We start from the raw sequence: 21305 nt of genomic DNA on the forward strand, positions 1-21305 counted from the left end.
AGATAGGAGACTTGGCCACTTCTTTCTTCTCAGAGGAAGACGACTCCTGCCATTCTTCCCGTACTCCAATGTGGGATCCCTCCCACAGGACATAGCCCTTAACGAACCTCTCTGGTGTGAATTCTTCCCAACAGCTATGAGTTCTTCCCAACAGCTACATCTTGCAAACTCTTCCAGCATGGGACTCCATAGCAGCAACATTCTGGGCACCTTCTGCTGCAATGCCACCCTCCCACAAATTCACGGGCTCCTCTGGACACAGTCACTACCCTTAGCATGGAGTTCTCTGTGGACTGCCAACAACTCTCTTCTTCACCACTCCCCTCCACAGGGTGCAGCACAGCTCCTCCTCTCTTGCCTCACTGACCTTGGGGTCCTCATTGTCACTTCTCTCTCCTCCAACTCCTTCCACTACCAGTCAGAAAAGAAGGAAGAACAGGAAGAACTCTCCTCTTCTGGCTTCTTCTTGAGAAGTGATTGTAGAAGCACCTAATTGGCTCAGCCTCAGAGGTGGGTCTGACTCAGAGCTGGTTAAAGTTTTGAGCAACTTCTTACAGGAGCCATCTTTACAGCCCCTTCCTTCTTACCAAAAATGAATCCACACAAACCCAATGACAACAGACCAGATGATCTAAACTCTCCTTTTGAGTCTTAAATTATAGTAATTTATTAAACTAATCAATACATAAATGCAAAGGAAAGCAATGGCAGCAGTAGAAGAACACAAGATATAGTGCATACTGAACCAGTGAACAGGGCTGTATGTGACAATAATAGAGTTCATGGCCTGTATCTGACTTGAGCAAATAATGAGAAAGATCATACTTGGCCATTTTAAAGTAGACCTGAAGGTATGGCTAATAGACATCCATTCTACTTTCATACAAAAGCCGAGCTGGATACAGACACAGACAAAGATCTTGCAAGTACACTGGCAGACAAGGCATGAGAGAGCTGAATTTCCAGAACTAGCTACACTTTGTGGAAAAGGTATTACAATTTCAGCTTATGTAATGTGGATAGGGATAAAGAGCTTTACTGACATTCTTTTTCATAAACTGGGGGTTGCATACTGGCTGCAAGTCACATAACACTTGGATCTGTTTCTACTGACCAGTCAACCTGCACTGTGTATTTCTGCTGCTTTAGGAACATAACTTTGTACTTGTCCTTACTGAACTGCATCCTAATACTTCAGTGCTCCATTTTGTCAAGATCCATTCTAATCCAGCTCCCGTGGTGCTTAAATTCTCTCCTAGCTTTAAGCATCTGCAAATTTTATAAGCATCATTCATATTTCATAAGCCAAGTCAGTAATGAAAATACTGAATAATATTGGACCCAGAACAAATCTGAGTGGATTCTACTTCATGCAGCCTTCCAGGTTGGTGGTAAACAACTGCTAACGACCTTCTATTATGATATTCCAAATTATTTTGCACATACTTTGTAGTAGCTTCAAGATCATTTTCTCACAGGAATTTTTTTGGGGAGACTACATGTTTAGAATTTATCTTACCAACGTATGCAATTTTGTCAGTAATAGCTACATTAAGAAGGAATTCAAAGATTTGAAATTCTCAAGGACATTTTTTCATTCAAGAGCAATACATTAAAAATGATGCTACTACTAAGTATTTCATGTCTCAATGAATGCAGAGCTTTATTTACATATGTATTTTACTTTGTAGAAGACAATAAAAATTGCACATTTGTAGGAAACCGTACCCTAATGAGAGAAGAAAGAGAAAATATTTTATTATAGAATATAAACAGAATTGCACTTGCCTAAAGGAAAGAAGATAAAATTACACCCTCGTGTGATTAAGTTATCCGTTACAATCATCTACTCCTTGCTCACACAGAAAATTCTTCTCCACAATTAGTAAAGATGTCCAGTCTCCAGAAGGTGGAGCTGGTTAGCAAATCTAAAGAGAGAGATTGCATCGGTTCTTGAAAATAAATAGAGTACTTACGATAGATTACTATATTATCATGTTTGTCAGTGTATTTTAAATTAAGTTTCATGTAGTAATTACCTAGAAGATCTTAAATCTATTATTTCAGATCAAAATATGAGGTGCATCACAGACTGAGGTCTCAGAAAACACAAGTCTAGAAAAAACATATGTAGAGCTGCTCGATCTTTGGTCTTTAAAAATCGCCATGTCACTTGTTATGCAGGATATCTTGTTGCGAATATTCCAGCAAGAAGATAAACCATCGTTAATTAACAATGCATAAAAGCCCAAATGACCATCAAAAGTTACAGCAAAAGCTGCAACTTTTAAGTTGCTCCTTGAAAAAGAGAACCACAATGAAACTGAAGTTTATGAAACAACAAAAAAAGTGTAATGCATTTTGAAGTAAGTAAATTTAGTAGAATTTGAAAATAAATTTTTCTTGTATGTAAGGGATAAATAGATAATAATAACACAATTCATAAAGATATATTATTCATAAAGAGAACTTTAAAATCCTGTATAAATTCAGGCTTAGATTATCCTGATCTAACTTGTCATAACATTGTTGATATGTGAGGATATGGCTTGATTAGGAACTGATGTTTACACACCTAAAAGAGTTTGGAGAGAGATGCAAGATGCCTTCAACAACTCCTTCATGAGAAAACGAGCAGTCAGCTCAGAATCAATTTTTGCTGTAAAGAAGATGCAACCACGGCTCATAATGTCTGATACCAGAGACCAACAATAGCTTTATAGAATCATTTAGGGGGAAGAATAGTACAAATTATGGCTTTTGTGTTTAACATGTTCAAGGACTTACACATATGATGACACTTCATGTGTCAAATTTTTTTGAAGTTAAAAGTGCAAGATTTACATCCTTGGTGGAAAATGCTTTGAAAAGTACTGAATAATAACTGAAACAACTGAATGAGTAAAACATCTCAAAAAAACCTCAAAAACAAATTAGAAGCAAGAACAGAAGCAATATGGAGACTACAAGATGATTGTCATGCTGCTAAAATGACAAAGGCAGCCTGTCCAATTCGTAATATTTCTCATCTAAACAAAAGAGTAAAAGTCTATTGATGAGGCAAGGAAATGCAATTGAAAAATTGTGCTATCAGCTGTTGTAAAAGCAAATTAAGAGAGGTGTAAAGGTTAAACACATCAAAATAGGAAATGGGTAAAATTAAAGGTAGTAGTATTACCACTATGCAGCTACCACAAGGTTTCAGCAAAACAGTATGAGCAGCAAAGCACTGAGTAAATACTCCGCTTCCATTGCTAATAAGAGTTGGGGAAGTTCAGTTTATGGCAGGATTTGGCCTTGAGTTGCTGGAAAAACCTCCTTATTCCCATGTTCTCTTAATCAACATGCGTGCGCAGGCAAATGACCTGCTAAGCGCCAAACTAGACATTTCTACATGTTAATATTCAAGATGCAATATGTCAACCTGCATGTTAGATTTGATCAAGTTTGGCAGAAAAGCAAGCTCTCACTCTTTTAAAAGTCAGGCCCATTGAAGTGCTTATTAATATGTGCAAGTAATCAAACAGGAAAAGCCCTAAGGCTTTGGAATAGTCCTCCTATCTCCTTTTGTCCTACCAACAGGGAAAAAAGCCAATTCTGTCACTGCTGCTTGCACTATCTAAAAATATCAGTGGGAATTTTTGATGGCTCCAAGTCACCTAAAAATTTCGATGGTATGAAGTTAAAAAAACCCATGGAATTAAAAGCAGAAGAAAGTATAATGTCATATTCACAGGAAAAAAAAAAAAGAGGCCGTTACAGATGTGTGGTAATGAACGTAACAGCAGCTACCCATGACATAACTTTTCACTGTAGCTAATAATTTATTCCCTTACTACCTGAACATTCAAGTAATCCTTAATAGGACTGAATTAATAGAGGTCAAACCACGAGTTGTCTTGATATCAGAAACAGAACATTAGACAAACCCTATCTTAAGGAAAAAGGCAAACAAACCAACACAATACAGCAGTAAACCCCTCAAAGCAGCTCGTGCAAACAGTGAAATAGTTAACCCAAAGCCTCTGAATTTATTCACCTAGGATAGAAATATTCTCTTGTTTTTTTAAGGGAGCTTTAAAAAATGCCTTCGTAGAGTTCAAACACCATAAAAAGGTCAGCTTCCTACTTCTTCATCTTACATTCAGCTCTTGGAGCTCAGATTAATTTTAATATGAGAGCTAAACTCTTTGAGAAAGGATGAGGTTTTATGCTCATAATTCTTCAGCATTTCTCACAGCAACACCAAAAACCTGCGTAAGTCTACCTAATAATTCTGCAGTTAATATAACCACAGTCTATATTGCACAGTTTGGTTATCCAGAGAACAGTTTTGAATTCTTGGGGATTTATTATCCCATTATAATAATCTGAGATTTTCTATACTGCCACACAGATCAAAAGTGAAAATGGAAACCATAAAATCATACATATACAATTGTCAGTAGTTTTCATCACAATGAAAACAGAAAAAGAAGGCAATGGTAATAACATATTTAAAGCTAAGTAAATCCAATATATTTAACACATACGAGTAATGGATAAACATTGCTCTAGAAGTGTTGTGCAACTAAATATTCTGATGACTTGTTTACAAAATAGTTGGTGGATTCAGTTGAAATAATTTTGGTCTTACACATAGCAAAATTACTTACAGAAAGTACTGCTGAAGAGCTCATCTTATTTGCTGGACAAAAAAGACAAGGATGATGCGAAAGTCAGAGGGAAAAGAAAAAAAAAGTGCAGAAACAGAGTTGATGCAAAGACTAGCTTGAGAGAACAAGAAAGGAAAATGTAAGGGAAAGGTAGGAAATGGAAAGCTTTCCAGAAGTGTTTTTGTTTTCTTAAAATAAGTAATGTCTGCTACTCAAATGAACACAGACCAAGGGAGAATTTTTCACCTTCCTGACTAAGTAATAACTTGCAATTAAAGCTCTTCTGAAGATACACACAAAACCAGAACACAGTTTTATTTCACACTTCTACCAGCACTGCATTGAGAGAGATGCACTGAAAGGATGTAATGTCCATCTCTAGAGCACTGAAAGATGGAAAAGTTTCATCTAGATTTATATAATCTCCATCAGGTATCAGATTATTGAAGAAAAAGTAACGCACATAATGCCTGTAGCAATGTGACTATGAACAGATGTCTCCTTTCATTTTGGCTAGGAAATGTAGCATCATTCCCCAGGTGCTCTTTGCTACCTATGCTAAAAACTACCATTGGCCAATTTATCTGCCCAGCAACATAGTTGACGATTCTGTAATTCACTTTAGGCAAAATTCAGGCATAATCACACCGTCACCTTAAATTGTTTGAGATAATGTGTTGGATTTTGTATGTAGCGAATTAGGAAGTAATCACACAGAGCCAGTGTAGGAATGGCTGGTGGATAATTCTGATGGTGAGGTACAAGGAGCAGATGGAAACAACAGCCTCTTTTAACGGCACAGCTAAACACAGAGCTGTGTCAGGGGCTGCATAAGCATAAAAGCAAACTACCGTGTTTCACTGGTACCTCTAATGCTGCAGGACATGCAGCAGGCTTTCACGTTCTGACTCCCAGGGAAAATAAAAAGGTGAAAATAAAAATAATCAAATGTTGTCAAGTAGTTCTCCAGTACAAAGTAGCCTAGAGTTAAAAGAAGAAAATAAAAGACCTCTACTAAAAAAAAAAAAAATCCATCTACTTCTGATTTATCCTGCAGAGAAATCATAATCCTGCAACTGATGAAACCATAGCATGTTACCTTGGTAACTGATAACTCAAATTCAGTCTTAAGAATACACTCGAAGCTCAGACTGCATGAAAAGTTAGGCTAAGGAAGGTATAACTCATCTTGAAAGGTAAGTATAAGGAAAAAAGTGGCACCATATTTCTGATTACAAAGATTCCATACAATAACTATAACCACGTTTGGAGAAAAAGAACAAGATTGCGCAATGTCAACACGGAGACTGCAAACATAAAACTACTTTAGGAAGCTCTGAATACATATTAGGACAGCACCTACAGTGACAGGAATATGCCATTACATCAAATTATTTTCATAATGCTTTATACCATCTAAAACGAACATGCATGCGTGCTTTGACATCTTTTTCGTTGTTATATGATAGAAAAAAAGTTACATCCCATACTTTAAGGCATATTTGTCAAAGTTTTTGTGAAAATCTGGGTATTCTTCATTTTTCTTGCAAACAGTAGCACAACTGCCCTTACAATCAACTCCAGCACTCAATGAGTTTCAGACTCAAAGATTTATCTATGCCCATACATTTACAGTGTTAATGAAATACATGATGCTCTAATTATGGTATAATATATTACAATATCAAACTTTTCAATGTATGTAATGTGTTTGAATTGTATGTAGCATAACATTCTGTAATTGAGTATAAACGTAGTATGATTTTATATCTAGGAAAAAGTTAAAAATTGATTCTTCAAGTATTAAATGGAGTACAATTAAGGTAAATTTATAATCCTAAACTTAGAATCTCAACCTCTACATAGGTGCTCCACTGTATAGCCTCAAAGACTTCTAGTCATACTTTGGAGAGCGAGATGCTGATAAAAACAGATATAAATCCACACTCTCATTGAGAAGTCAAGCATGAAAACTTCTTGCCCCAAAGGCAATGGTTTTGAAAACCATTAGGCAACCAACTTTGGCACACACCTGGATGGTTCTTCAGAAAGCTCCATCTTTTAAGTTAGTCCTATAAAAGAAAGCAACTTTAAAACGTCTCCATTTCTACATGACCTTGAAAGTCCTATAAGCTGCCAAAGGCACTGCACAATGCTGTCATGAAAACATCACTTGGAAATTACGTCTTCTTCAAAAAGTAGAATACAAAAAACAAAGCAATCTGACCCACAAAAATCTCCTACAGTTTCCATGTGATGGGTTGTTACAGACCACTCAAAACTCAACAGAAGCACTGACTCTGCTCTTGCAGAAGGGCATTTCTACTGATTCAGAGAGAAACAGGAAAAGCCCTGAAATGAGGCAAAAAGAGAAGAATCTATTCCAGTGCCATAATATCTTGATATTTTTTGTATCCTTGGTCTGTCAGCTCCAGAAGACAACTCCTTAGCTGAAGGAAACACATCTATCATTTTCTAACCATTGCAATTATCATTATTTCTTTGCAAGATGTACCTTTCATTGTATTTGATGACTGCTTATTACAGTACTTAAAAAATTTAATGGTTTTTTTGTCTTTGTATGCTCAAAGCTCTTATCAATATTTCATTTACCTGTGCAGAGTGTGAGCCTGAATAAAAGTATACTTTTTAACAACAATGAAAGATTCAAATGGAGTGGTTAAATACATTTTATGGCTTACACAGGGAACATTTTCATGGAGTTCACAGGAGTGAAAGAAAATCTGTAAACCGTCATGTTACCAAGCATGTCTGAAAGTATCCAAGAAGAATTATCCAAAATCATGACTTCTTTCAGAATGAAGAGGGATGGGGAAATCTGGAGTTTTGTACCAGAACTATGAAACACACAAAAGAGCATGCATGTCTATGTATACACACACAAATGCACTGCAGTAACTTGGGAGAAATTTGAGTAAAAATGCACTACTATTTTACCTGAAAAACAATTCTAACTAACACACTAGACTTCTGCTAACAGTAGCAGAAAAGCTTGTGAGCACCAGTGGGAGGAGAATGGAGATAGGCACAAGAACAAATATTCAGTTTTGTTCTTTTAATAAAAATCACTATGCTTGAGTCCACTTTCTAAAGATTCTTTCAAGTTGACAGCTACATCTATCTGACTGTTGAACATTTGTACCTTCTTACCTGTAAAAGATCTGAAAAATGTAGAAAGCTAACTGCATTGATATTTTGTACCTGCAAACCTACACTAAAGAATAAAGATAATATTATCTTTCTCTCTCTCTAACACTATAGGAATACTTGCTCGGTAGACACAAATTCAGAGAAGAAAACAGAGAAAAAATGCTCTAGTCTCTGGAATATTCATACAAAACCAAGTCTAATGCATCTGGCACTGAAAACGAGAATTCCAGGATGCCAACATAAGTCTCTCATACTGGTAAAAATGCTGATGCTGCAGTTGCATTACAAACCAATACTACCACAAAGATCTCTTGCATGAAACTCAATAGTACTACATAAATGATATATAGTTGAATAAATGTCTTCAATTCTTGTAAGAAATAAAAAAAAATTACAAATGAGTTCGAATAGATTTTAAGCCCTTGGTATAAAATGCTGTCATGAAAATCTGGGGAGGGGAGAACATGTAAATGAAAATATAGGACAAAATACACAATTTAACAGAAAAAAAAGTGTGTCAAAATTATTCAAAGCTCCACAAGACAAAGTAGTTGTGAGAATCTTGTTATTTTGTGAGGGGTTTTTTTGTCTGTTGCTTTGGTTTAACTGAAGATTGGCACAAAGATTGGTTCTGATTTCCTTATATTTGGAGTACCACCATTACCACTACGGAGCCATTTCATTTGTTGCAACACACTTGCCCATGAGCAAGTCTCATCAGACTTATGAAGCAGAGTTAATCTGTGCTTACAGAGAGCAAGAAGGAATGTAACTACAGGAGAAAATCAGAAGATTTGGTGACAAGGACCTGCTGTGGATGAAGTTTTTCTGTATCATCTCATAGAATCAATCCATTTAGCATTCAGTATTGGTACAGTTTGTCAATGCTATGCAGAGAAGAAATAATTTTAGCAACTTAGAAAACAAAAATTACTGTATCGCTTCGGAAAAGTGGAAGAGTTTAACTGTGGAATCACACTGAAACAGAATGCTCACCTTTCCTTACAAGTTTCCTGTAGGGTAAAGATACATTACCATATCTTTTTCTCAAAATGGTATATTCAAGTAAAATCTAAAGTAAAGTATAGGAGCCTTCAGAGGAAAACATTTTAGTTTCAAAAGGTTTTCATTGTAGCACAAGAAGCTGAGCATGGCAATCAGTTTGAGCACACAATGGAGTTGTGATTTGATAAACAGTCTTTCATCATTCATTCATTTTGCATCGTAAAACCTTGTGCAAAACCTTGCTATCAGCACTTCCATCAAAGATACTATTGACTCTTCTCTATATCATTTTTCTGTGACTTTTTCCATTTTTATTTACTCTAGCCAATGATTGAAAAAACATGGTTGCTTACCTCCCGTATGCAACACCTTGCAGTCTGCTGCTGAAGGGTCACTTTCACCCTCTTCAGTGTTGCTGATGTTGTCTTTTTCAAGCAGTTTGTCCACCATGGCAATAAGGCAGTTTAAACTCTTTCCCACCTTGGCCCACACTCTGTCCTGAAAAGAGTATAATTATCACTACACATTACTGAAGAAGGGGAAAAAAAAAAAAAAAGACAATACTTTTTACTAACACCTTAAGGTGAAGACAGAGATGTGCAAACTACTAAAACCAATAGATGCCAGTAAACCCCAGTTTTTCTCATTCTGCAGTCCACTATGAACTTAAGCTTTTTTCATGGAGTTATTTCTTGCAGTGTAAAGAACTGAACTGAAACAGTTTGTGTTTTTCAGAGACTGAAAAACACATGTGCTCCAAACTCTACATGAAAATACATGCAAAGTTTCAGGTCTGATCACAAGGAACTGAGCAGTTTGTCTATTTGAAATAATACAGGAAGAGTGCAGACATTCAAAGCTTTGCCAAATCAAATCTCACGTGCAACTGCTAGTTTTGCCATAGTACTTGACAACCTATTCTCAATAATTTAACATATCTCCTATTTTATCACATCAGTTACTGTTATCAGTTATTGTTAAAGCAAACACAAAATTACAGGACTAGTAGCAGAAACTTGCTGTCATGACAGGTTTATTAGGTAACAATTTCAAATTCATTTTTCATCTCTCTCACAAATTGCAACCATCATGCTTAACTGGGTTTATAATAAATATGAGAATTACAGAATAAATAGTGACAGAACAAATTCTGTACAGGTAGATAACAAAAGATAAAATGGAATGACAGAAGGAGCTGTTATGGAACAGATACAGGAAAGAACCTTCAGTAACTACTTTTGTGAAGCTGATTAAGAAAAAGGAAAAAAATAAGCTGTACAAGAAATGAGGCTATACATAAGGCTAGTCATCAGACTAAAACCAAAACATAACATGCTCACAAAAAAGTCCCATGCACGTGTTTTAAAAATGAGGCATTCTGAAACTAATGCAGAGCAACTGGCGTTTCCTCAAGGGTTAAAAATAGGAAGATAAGTTCACTGCTCTTCTTTCTACTTTATAATAGCCAAAGGCATTATGTGTATGTCAGACCTTGAGGCACCAAAATGGAGTTGCAAAAGACAGGAGAGAAGACTAAAGAAAACTGAAAACTCAGAAGAATACCATAGTTCCATATAAATGGTAACACTTGAAAGTTGGGTGAAGGCAAAGTTAGAACTACTATTAAGGCAAGCAATTAATGTAAGTTTTATTTTTAATTACATGCCAGACTTCTTAGGTCAATATCCTGACTAGAGGGATCTAATCTTTCCCTGTTACCTCCACACACGCTATAGCAAGAGGTTATCCCGCCCTGAGGGACATGATATGGGCAAAAGTAAATACTTGCTGAATAGTCACTGAATTGGCTGAGATATAAGAACCTAAGTTGCTCAGTGTGGCTGCAGCAATGAAATTTCCCTTTCCTCCTTCTGCTGTGGGAGTTGAATCTTAACATAAAGAATGCTAAACTCTTAATGAGCATCTGGAGTTATTGCACAAGCAACACAAATATGAGTCTTTGTTTCAGTTTGGAACTAACACTTTTCTCATTTCAAACCAAATATTAACCCAGCATCGAAGTGATGTCGATATAATATTCACACAAACATTCTCCAGAGGTTGAGATATAAAATTCATAAACATCTGTTGACAGAAAGTTCACTCTTACTACTATATATCTGGGTTTTTTTACATATGGACAAATGAAAGGGAGAAAGGGCCAGTCTCACAACTCTTTTTCTCCACATAGGAAATTAGAGACTATCATTATAGGCCAACAGAAAAAATGGATGTGTCTATCATTCATTACAATGTTATTCTGTCTGCACCACACACACTTTTCCAAGAGGGATGCTAAAATTCCACAGTTCAGTAAGAACAGTTCTCCAGTAACAACATATTTTCAAATCAATGAAAATCGAGTGACTCACCACTATTCTCTGTGAGAAGAAATCCATCTATTTCACATTCTTTGTCACCCGTTACTATTTCTATAACATTCTCCTGTAGCCTAGAACACTTTCCACCCACCTTTCAGCTTCTACAGTGATCTATTTTCAATTTACCTAAAAACTACCTCACAAGTGATCATTTTGCAGCATGTACCAAATTAAGGGACAAAATATACCCACAGCTTCTCATGTAAGCATTCTTATAAGCCCTCTGTATGAAGTGCAGGTGAAGCATCAGAAGAACTCATTTTTTGATACACTCGAGTACTGAGACCTTAGATTCCTAAGTAGGATGCTTTCCTCCTGATACCAGTTTTCTCACCAGTTGCTGTGGAGCTAATTGGATGTTAAGTTTATTACTGTGGTGTGAAAGAATAAGAGAAATAAGGTCTCTGGCTCTACCCATTACTGCTTCTTTAAGCTCAAAAGTCAAGCCAACAACAGAGGTGGGGGGTAGGGGGGGAAATCTGTAACAGTGCTTGATACCATTGGGACAAGACAGACTGGGACAATGCAATAGCACACTGATGCCTTCTACTTCTTCCCAATTTCAGAAGAAATTTGAGATGTTAAGGAATCTTGGCACATGTGGCTAGGTGTTGCTAGTTAGAAATGGCCATAGTTGCATTTCTCTTGCTGCCTCTGCTGTGGCACTGTGAAGCCTATGCATGTCTACTCACTGCAATCTCTATGAAAAGTTAAATCTTGGCATGACAGAAAGCCAGGTACTTTTCTTAGGACATTTAAAAATGAACCTGTAAAATTATTCTCTTTCATCCACTCAATTAAAAAAGTGTAATTCATTTCCATCCTGAAAGTATTATTAAAAGGTAATTCAACTTCCACATTTCAGAGAGTGGCAGTGGAAACTTTCCCTCTCATTGCACCAGACTGGATATCTTCTTTCTAAGCACTGCCACACAGTGGAGTCTCAGAGGCTGTCTTTTCTGTTTTTAAAGGATTATCAGGCTTTCAAAATTCACCACAGAGCTTTTCAGTCATCTCTTGTCCTTCCATACTACACTACACTTGTGTGCCTTACCTGTTCCAAGTATGACACCGCAATTGCATTCCTCAGTCCTCTCAGAGATGCTGTGTCTTCATGTGAGTTGATAGCCATATACTACTTTAAGGTCCTTTTGAGGTATGCTCACAGATAAGCAAATATCTTAACTAATCTGCATGAATAACACTCTGTTGTGATGTGACGCTGCTTTGGAACAGAATATATTGCACACAGGTCAGTATTTCAGACCCATGTCTTGAATATCATGTCAGTATTTGTACATAACTTATTGGAAATGCCATTTTCTCTGTTCTTTGTAGCTCCAACCATGTTAAGCAGTTAATCATAAATGTAGAGCAGAAACAGCTCCAAGTGGCAACGTGCCCACCTCTTCTTGTGTTGTACACGACAACATGTTTTACTTCCTCCTGCAGGAAGGTTCTAGGATAGCAGAAGCAGCTGGCAACAGAAGACAGTACCTACCCAGAGGCAATCTAAGAATCTCAAGTTAAATATTTTTCCTTCAACAGTAATGCTTTTCTACTGCCTACACGTAGTGCACCAATATAAATAGCTCAATCCATACTGCTGTCAGTTACTCTGAGATGAGCATTTATGCTTTTTATCAAAGAAGATAGATGCAACACAGTATTGCTACTGAGAAGGTGGCTTTTTGGAAAACACTGGTCACTCAGTGATAGGGCACCCTACACAGTTAAGAAATCATGAGTTACTCCTTGAAGATTAATTTGGATGCCAGGGAAGGGAGTGGATCTCACCTAGTTTTTAAACACTGCCTTGAATTCACTTTCATGATGGGTAAAAAGTAATTCTGTCATCAGAAGTTGATGGCAAAAACTTGAAGAGTTATTGCATGTCACTGAGATTTCAGGCAAAACTAAAATTGAAATTCCAAATGTAAAATGCAACTCTGGTGCTTGATAATAATCATGTAAAAAAACCCCAAACCAACAAAGGAGGATATAGGACTGTGCATACAAAGCAATGAATTTCAAAGATTTTTTTCCTTTGTAGTTGACTTTCAGAGAAGATTAAGCATTTGTTTAAAATTTTATATGTATTTATTCTCTTTTCATCACAATGACAATATGATCATTAAAACTTGCATTATTCACTACCTCCATTGACAGAAAGAACTAAAATATAACAAAAGACTAGTATTTCAAATTTAGAGAAAATAAAAATTCCTCTAAGATGTATTCCGTCTCAAGCTTGACAGTGACTCTGACTCAGTTTAACTGAGAAAATATTTAAAGGTACACTTAATTCTACACTTGGTACCACCAAGATGGTAATTTTACTAATTCAGCAGAAAAAAATATACACTCTACACAAATGTGCTTGTATGTTTAAACAGATGTGGACCAAGCACTTGGCAGAAATAAAATTTAAAAATCAATAACATAATATAGCAAAGCTGGCTTCTCTGTAGAGACAGAAGTACTAAATTAAAATACAATTTGCATAAAAATGTCATTTTTCCAAAGGAAAATTTTCCCATTTTATCATATCTGTTGTGGTATTTAATTTTCTGAATGTTTCAACAGCTGGAAACAAACATTTTGGCTTCATTTCAAGGAAAGAAGAACTGTTCTAGCCCCTCAGGTTACTGAGAAAACATGAAAAAGTGAATTCAAGTCTCTAAAACCAGAAGATAAATAAAAGAATGACGTAGTTATTTATTGTTTAAATCTCATGAGTAGTTAATGCATGGAGTTGGAGATAATTGTGTTCTCTCCAGAAGAAATATATTCTTCCCTTATTTTTGATATGGATAAAAATTACAGTTCAGGTGTAAGTATTGTAGCTCACACAAGTTAATTAATTATTAACAATAGAGATTAATATGCTGGTCCCCTTTACATTTATAAGAATATAGTGATGAACTGAAAGTACGAACCTGAACTGAATAAAAATAGCTTGAGTGCAGGGTGTATGTAACAAAGCAGCTCTATTATCAACACATCCATTGAAATAAAATAATTAATTTCGAAAATCTCAGATGTATAAATAATACAAATCTTTGAAAGATATGTTAAGAATGTTAAAATCTAAAACCCATTAATTCTTTTATGCAATCTCAGACACTCTCTAAGAACAGCGTTTCAGGGAAAACAGTTCTGTTTTCTGAAGGTTAATTCCTGTGTATTTAAACCATCTATATTTGAGCCTTTGGGGGAGTGGGGTGGAACTTTCCCTGATAATAGCATATGCTGTTCCAGTCTCCTTAAATCTGCCTAACTAGTAAAAATAACTCAAGAGCAAAGAAAGACTATTTTCCTCTCTGGGCAAGAAGATATTCATCATCTTAGCTGTTACACGCGCAACCAAGCAGTCACAAAGCAGCACATTGTTCTTAGGAAAATTCTTTCAAGTTATTTTTAAAACAGACAACACATCTGAGAAATATTATTTGAGTTTTGCACTCCTTTCCCCCCACCCCCAATAGCACGTGAAAAGGACATGTAGGGCGTTGTATTTGTTTATGCTCATTTCTAGGGTTTAGGAATGAATATTAACCAAGAGTTTCTGACTACTTACCCACTCTTCCTCATCATACTCAGAATGATGGGGTATAGAGTCCTGTCGTTTAATCTGAGAAGGATGATCCTGATGTTGTACATCCCCTCCTTCTTCTGCATTGTTTCTAGGCACAGCTGGTGTCTTGAGGACACAGCCAGGTCGGGCTGTGTATAGTGCTAAAAGGGCACTTCTGACCAGCTGATCCTTAAATGCATGAACAAATAACTCTGTCTAGATTTAAAAAAAAAAAAAAAAAGTTAGACCAAAGAATGCAATACTGCAACACAGGGCCACACACCTATTATAACACCAAATTACCCAGAGTGGATATTTGTTTCAGGCCAGCCTCAGAGGAAAAAAACAACAGTAGACCAGCAAACAATGAAGAACAATTCAAGGATTTAATGGAAGTCATCACATTCTACAATCCCAGTGTTCTAAGGATTAACACAAAAGCACAGCGTCTCTCTGAGATTGTTACCTTTTCACACAATCTTATTTCCAAATTTTGCCTGCAGAGACAAGTCTCTACAAGATCCAGTTCCAAGAGTAATCAATCGCTGCTCAGTAATTTCTAAATGTCAGATATAATGATTAACAAATTTAAGGATCTTCTTAAATAAAAATACACCACTCTGCACTGCTTAGGCTGCAGTAGATACAAAAGTAATCTTTCCACGGGTAAATTTTGGTACCTGTAGGTATTAATCCAGACATTAGAGGAGGACATCCAATTCCTAACTTTATCTTTAAAGAATGGAAAACCTGAAGTAGTGTTTCCAGGCTTTATGAAGATGTCATTAAATCACTGCACCATTTTTCTAAATCCTTCTTGTAGACTGTGACATCAAGAAGTTTATTGTATTTTTAAAAACCTCCAAACCCCCTGGATTATTTATTCCCCTTCAAACACAACAAGAAAAAAGAAAATGCTTTTTGCATGCACCAGTAGAGGCTGAGGGTCAAACTGCTGAAGAGCAGCTCTGCACAGAGAGAGCTGGGAGTCCTGATTGATAATAAGCTAAATATGAGCCAGCAATGTGCCCTCGTGGCCAAGAAGGCCAATGGCATCCTGGGATGCATCAAGAAAAGTATGGCCAGCAGGTCAAGGGAGGTTCTTCTCCCCCTCTACTCTGCCCTGGTGAGGCCTCATGTGGAGTTCTGTGTCCAGTTCTGGGCTTCTCAGCTCAAGAGGGACAGAGAACTTCTAGAGAGAGTCCAGCATAGGGCCACCAAGATGATCAGGGGTATGGAGCACCTTTCATACAAGGAAAGACTGCGGGAACTGGGACTGTTTAGTCTGGAGGAGACTGAGGGGAGATCTTATTAACATTTACAAATATCTAAAGGGTGGGTGTCAGGAGGTTGGGACATCCCATTTTTCTATAGTAGCTAGCAACAGGACAAGGGGTAATGGGATGAAGCTGGAACACAGAAAGTTCCACTTCAATATAAGAAAAAACTATTTTACTATGAGGCTGAGGGAGCCCTGGCACAGGCTGCCCAGAGGGGTTGTGGAGTCTCCTTCCTTGGAGGTCTTCAAGACCCACCTGGACATGTTCCTATGCAACCTGATCTAAGTTGACCTGCTTCTGCAGGGGGGTTGGACTGGATGATCTCTAAAGGTTTCTTCCAACCCTACCATTCTATGATTCTATGATACGTTCTTTAGCACCTCTAGACTGTCAGCACGTAACTGCCCATCTCCTTCAGTCACATGTAATAGTGGCCCTATCTCCACTACTCTTCCTACTTAGGAGGCTGGGCTAAGTCATCTGAGCATGACATAAATGCTATAGAGTAAGGAATGGATATTGTCCTGGTTTTAGTTGGAATAGAGTTAATTTTCTTCCTAGTAGCTGGTACAGTGTTGTGTGTTCGATTTAGTATGAGATGACACTAACAGGCTGATAATTTAGTTCTTGCTAAGGCTTATCCTACAACAAGAGTTTTTCAGCTTCTCGTGTCGTGCTTGCAAGAAGGCTTCCAGAGCACAAGAAGTCGGTTAGCTAGCTCAACTCACTAAACAGGAGAGGGTGAGGTGCAAGGACATATTGCCTTTCACTACAGGAGGTAACCACTAGCCAACCACAGTGACAGACAGCTGGGGAGAGTGACATTTTGGTTACTTTAACAACATTCAACAGGGTTCACCTGTCAGAGCAGGGAGTGCATGCAATACGCCACTAGTCCATATCTACCACATTCCACCCAGACCGCCAGAGCATCTCTGCCCAGTCAGAGGCCCTGGTTCACAGGTGGTAATGAAATACTGTTTTGCATTTCTTTCACAGAACAATTACCTGAAATTATTTATAGCCCAGGTCACTTTGATTTAGTTGCCTCCCTATTTAATTGGAACATACTGGATCTTCATGTGCAGGTTCAAATGCTGGAGTGACTTTGTGCACAGTCTCAATTAAACAGGCAGGTAGAAAAGTATGTAGATAAGAGTCAGAGCAACCAGCCTAAACAAGCAGTCACAAAAAAACCAAGGAATGCTAGAAATAAAAGTTGCCCAGCCAAGCTTCATTCGTCTATTTCATGCTTCTTATGTAAAACCTGGAGAAGAAGTATCAAAAAACCCCAAACCAAACAAGTTTAAAGTGTCAGAACATATCTTCCTAGAAATCTTTCTCCCAGTTTTTACACTAATTCAACTCTTACCCTGTCTCTTTTTGCTAGTTCTTGCTCCCCTTTTGTATGCCTCTACTTTTCGTCAACTTATTTTTCTTTCTTTCCTGCCTCAATACTCCCTCAATACTGATATTTAGACCATAATGCTCTAAATAATGGATAGTTCTCTTAAAGCTCCAGCTGCTGAGTTAGGCAGCTGCCTGAGATATTTATTCATTTTCCCTGTTTTCACAATATTTAAAAAAAGGCATTTTTGATCCTTGTACATAATCTTAAAAATAAGAACCTTAAGCTTACCTAAGCTTTGACTTCTTTCAGATCTGATTTAGAATACTTTAATTTATGCTTGGCAACACTACTCATCTCCCTATCAATTTTACCAGATGCATACTGTCTCTACCTTACTAACTTGGTGTCTGTAGGAAAGGGTACCTAAATAGAGACAGTTTCTTATATGTAGCCCATCAGGTAGCTCCCACCTCATGGTAGTCCTGAACTGTACTACAGGCCATTTTAAGTTTTCTACATTTTTAGCCTCCTCATAGTGTACACTCAGACAATATGTATTCTTTGAGGAACTCTGCTAGCAAACCCTACCAATCTCCTATAAAGAAGAGGCAAAGTTTGGAGTTGTCTTTTGTTGCATGGTAACAGCAGAGCTCCTTTTCAAGACTGTTTTATAGTTCCATATGAAGGCAATACAAACTACTTTACTTATCTGTCCTCAGAAATGACATCATCATAGTTTTGTTGATGTTTTGTACCTCTCTTCCTCCTTAAAGTCTGGTTGAGATCATTTCAGGTGTCTGCATCAGACATGGTACACTCGAAAAAGCTTCTCATTTCAGAAAATTCTAAGTACTAAACAACATGAAACACAGAATCCCTACTATGACTGGGATGTATATGAAGTAATTATCTGAAAAGTTTAAGTAATTGTCCTGGTTTCATCTGGGCCAGTTACTTTTCTTCCTAGTAGCTGGTACAATGCTGTGTTTTGGATTTAGTGAGAGAACAACGTTGACAGCAACAACTAAAAACATCAGTGTGTTAAGTAGTGTTTTCACTAAGTCAAGGATTTTTCAGCTTCTCATGGGCTGCCAGCAAGAATGCTGGTGGGGCACAAGAGGCTAGGGGGGGACAAAGACAAGACAGATGACTCAAAGTGACTAAAGAGATATTCCATCGGACTTCACGTCCAGTATATAAATTGAGGGAAGTTGGACTGGCCGAGCATTCATTAGTGCGTGGGGAGCAACTGCACTGTGCATCATTTGTCCTTCTGGGGCTTTATTTAACTCTTTTTTTATCTTCCTTTCCATTACTATATCTTTTATTTCCATTATTAAACTGTTCACATATCAGCCCATGAGTTTACTTGGTTTTGGTTCTCCTCCCATTCCCACCAGGAGCGAGGAGTGAGTGAGCAGTTTTGTGGTGCTTAGCCACTGCCTGGGCTTAAATCATGACAGTAATTTAATTTAATATACATATTTCATGGGGAAAATTCATTTGGAAATGTAAACTGGCTTGGAAGCCAACCTCCATTTTCTTCATATAGAGACTAAAATTCTTCTGTAATTAAATTCCACTCAGTAATTCCATTTGTTTAAAATAATTTATATTTTAACTGCATTTTCTTATAGCTCAGTACGGTTAAATTTGCAGAACAGCACTATTTATAAAACTGTATTGAAATCACAAAACAAGTCCATACAAAAAAATGAAAACTTTGCAAATTTTTTTGGATACTTGACTGAAGAATATTTCTGCAAACAAAGATAGGCATAGCTGGAAAATGAATTTATCAAACCCTCTGCAAGCTGCAAATGCTGATACATTTGTCAACAGCTAAAGGCTTCCTTAATCAATTAGCAGAACGTGTTGATAAAGGTTAGTCTAAGGAAAACATGCAGTAAATTGCAAATCATATAAGGACAAGTAAAACCATGCTTAAAATGAGAAAGCAGGTTCAATTTAAGAAGCAGCAGTAGAATCATGTAGTTTTCCCTTTTCAATGCATACAGTCAGTCCTTCCATTTCTAATACTTAAGAGTAATTCACATTATTGATAACTTGGATACACTCACTGCTACTTAAAGTTTATAGAATTATTCTATATATCAACCTTAACATTATCTTAAAAGAAAGTGTGATATGCTTTTTAATAAATTTGAGGAATTTCATCACCAGGCAAATAATTTTTATGATTAAATTTCTATACAGTTTAAACTTTAGAGAACATTTATTTTATTATACACAAAAAGTATATAAAGAGCGGGAGAGTAGAAGTACCTCATTTACCTCAGGAATACAGGTAGTCATCACATAATTTTATTCAGAAGAGCATGCCAACCTATCTTAAATATAACCAGGGACACACCGTTAGTCTTGGTTCTCCCATACTGTGTCATATTATATAGATAGGTTATTTTAGGATATCAAGATGCTTTGTATTAATCATGAGGGATTTGCTGCACTGCATGACTTAATTCAGTTTGGGTTTTTGAAACTTCCTTGAAGTTGTTTCTTGGTCTTTTTTTTTCCTCCCCAACTCTCCCCCCTTCTCTACAAATAGCTTCACACTAGCTTTCTCAGCAATGTTCCCCATCCTCTTTCTCAATTATCATCTTCTCCTAAGGGAAAATTTTGGAACAGACGGGGAAGCAGGTATTCAACCATCCATGCAACAGCTATTCATAAAACTGGATTCAGCTCTTCCAAGAAAAAGGTGGAAGCTAAATAGAAACTGCAGGCTTTCAACGTGGAGTACGTCCATGAGACTCCTGCTTCCACTTCTGGGACACTGTGTTCATATATTGACCAGCAATTTAATCTTGGCCTTGAAGAGCTCATAAGGATACATACAACTAAATCACCAGCTATTAATTTAAAATACTTATGACTTTTCCAAACTGAATGCATTGTCTTTTCTGGCCCTTTTGTAGTCAGACACTCCAACTGGTCATGATTCAAAAAGCAGGTTAGTCTCTGAAATCATCCACTGCTCCTGCCCAAACAGGCAGAGGTGGGAAGGGCAAAGCAATAGCTGAAACTAACACACATATTCCTTAGCAACCAGGTCTTGAAGCTTCAGAACAAAAGCTCCTGTGTTTGATTTGTTTTACTTGTGCATGCATATTTCTTTGAACTAACGACTAACAGCGCAGCTCTACTTCTATGCACAGCTGAAAAACGGCCTCCCTCAGTACTACAAGGAAAGGTACACTATAATTGCCACAAAAAAAGGCTAAATTCCTCTCTCATTTCCAGGCTGAATTCTACTTTCCTATATTATCCCTGACATTCACAGCAACTGCAGTGTTCTCAAAGTTACTGTGGATTTACACATCTGTAACAGAGAAGCAACGTTTATCTCCCCCATGGCTCCAATGCAATACCTTCACAGCATGTGGCTGAACTCAATATTCAAATTTGAAATTCTCCCATTGAACGATGCACTGATGGGATAATAGTGCTCAACAGGCCACAGGGGTTGCTGCTTCCCAATAGCTGAAGATATATGGAAATGGTTATTGATAGCGTTACTAAACCATATTGAGATCACATTACAGAAGGTATTGCCCCATAATCAATGGGGAACTTTATTCAACCCCTCCGGTCATAGCTATAGTGATTAATATTTTAAGAAGATAACATATGCCTAAAAGTACTTCAGTTTTCAATGAACCTCCAATCTCACTCCATGAGACAGGTGGAAAATGTTATCTTCCTAAATTTAGAGATAAAGAAACTAAGATGAAGAAGCTCCTACAGCTACAGAGAAATATTACAGGAGAAAAACTGAGAAAGTGTGGGCTGGATGATCAGGCAGTGAGGTGAATTGTTAACTGGTTGAAGGGAAGAAGGCAGAGAGTTGTGATCAATGGGGCA

At 37.1% G+C, this 21305-nt stretch overlaps 1 protein-coding gene across 4 annotated transcripts in view; it reads right to left on the minus strand.

Annotated features, from left to right (window-relative positions):
- Positions 1 to 21305, minus strand: part of INPP4B (inositol polyphosphate-4-phosphatase type II B) — a 344498-nt gene that overhangs the window by 58476 nt on the left and 264717 nt on the right. For all 4 annotated transcript variants that reach the window (XM_061992339.1, XM_061992338.1, XM_061992341.1 and 1 more), the window contains 2 exons: positions 14793 to 15005; positions 9185 to 9329 (listed from right to left, as the gene is read on the minus strand). In XM_061992339.1, the coding sequence (XP_061848323.1) occupies positions 9185 to 9329; positions 14793 to 15005 (358 nt within the window). The remainder of the gene's footprint in view (positions 1 to 9184; positions 9330 to 14792; positions 15006 to 21305) is intronic.

The sequence above is a fragment of the Colius striatus genome, chromosome 3 (genome assembly GCF_028858725.1).
Source record: "Colius striatus isolate bColStr4 chromosome 3, bColStr4.1.hap1, whole genome shotgun sequence".
NCBI classification, from domain to species: Eukaryota; Metazoa; Chordata; class Aves; order Coliiformes; family Coliidae; genus Colius; species Colius striatus.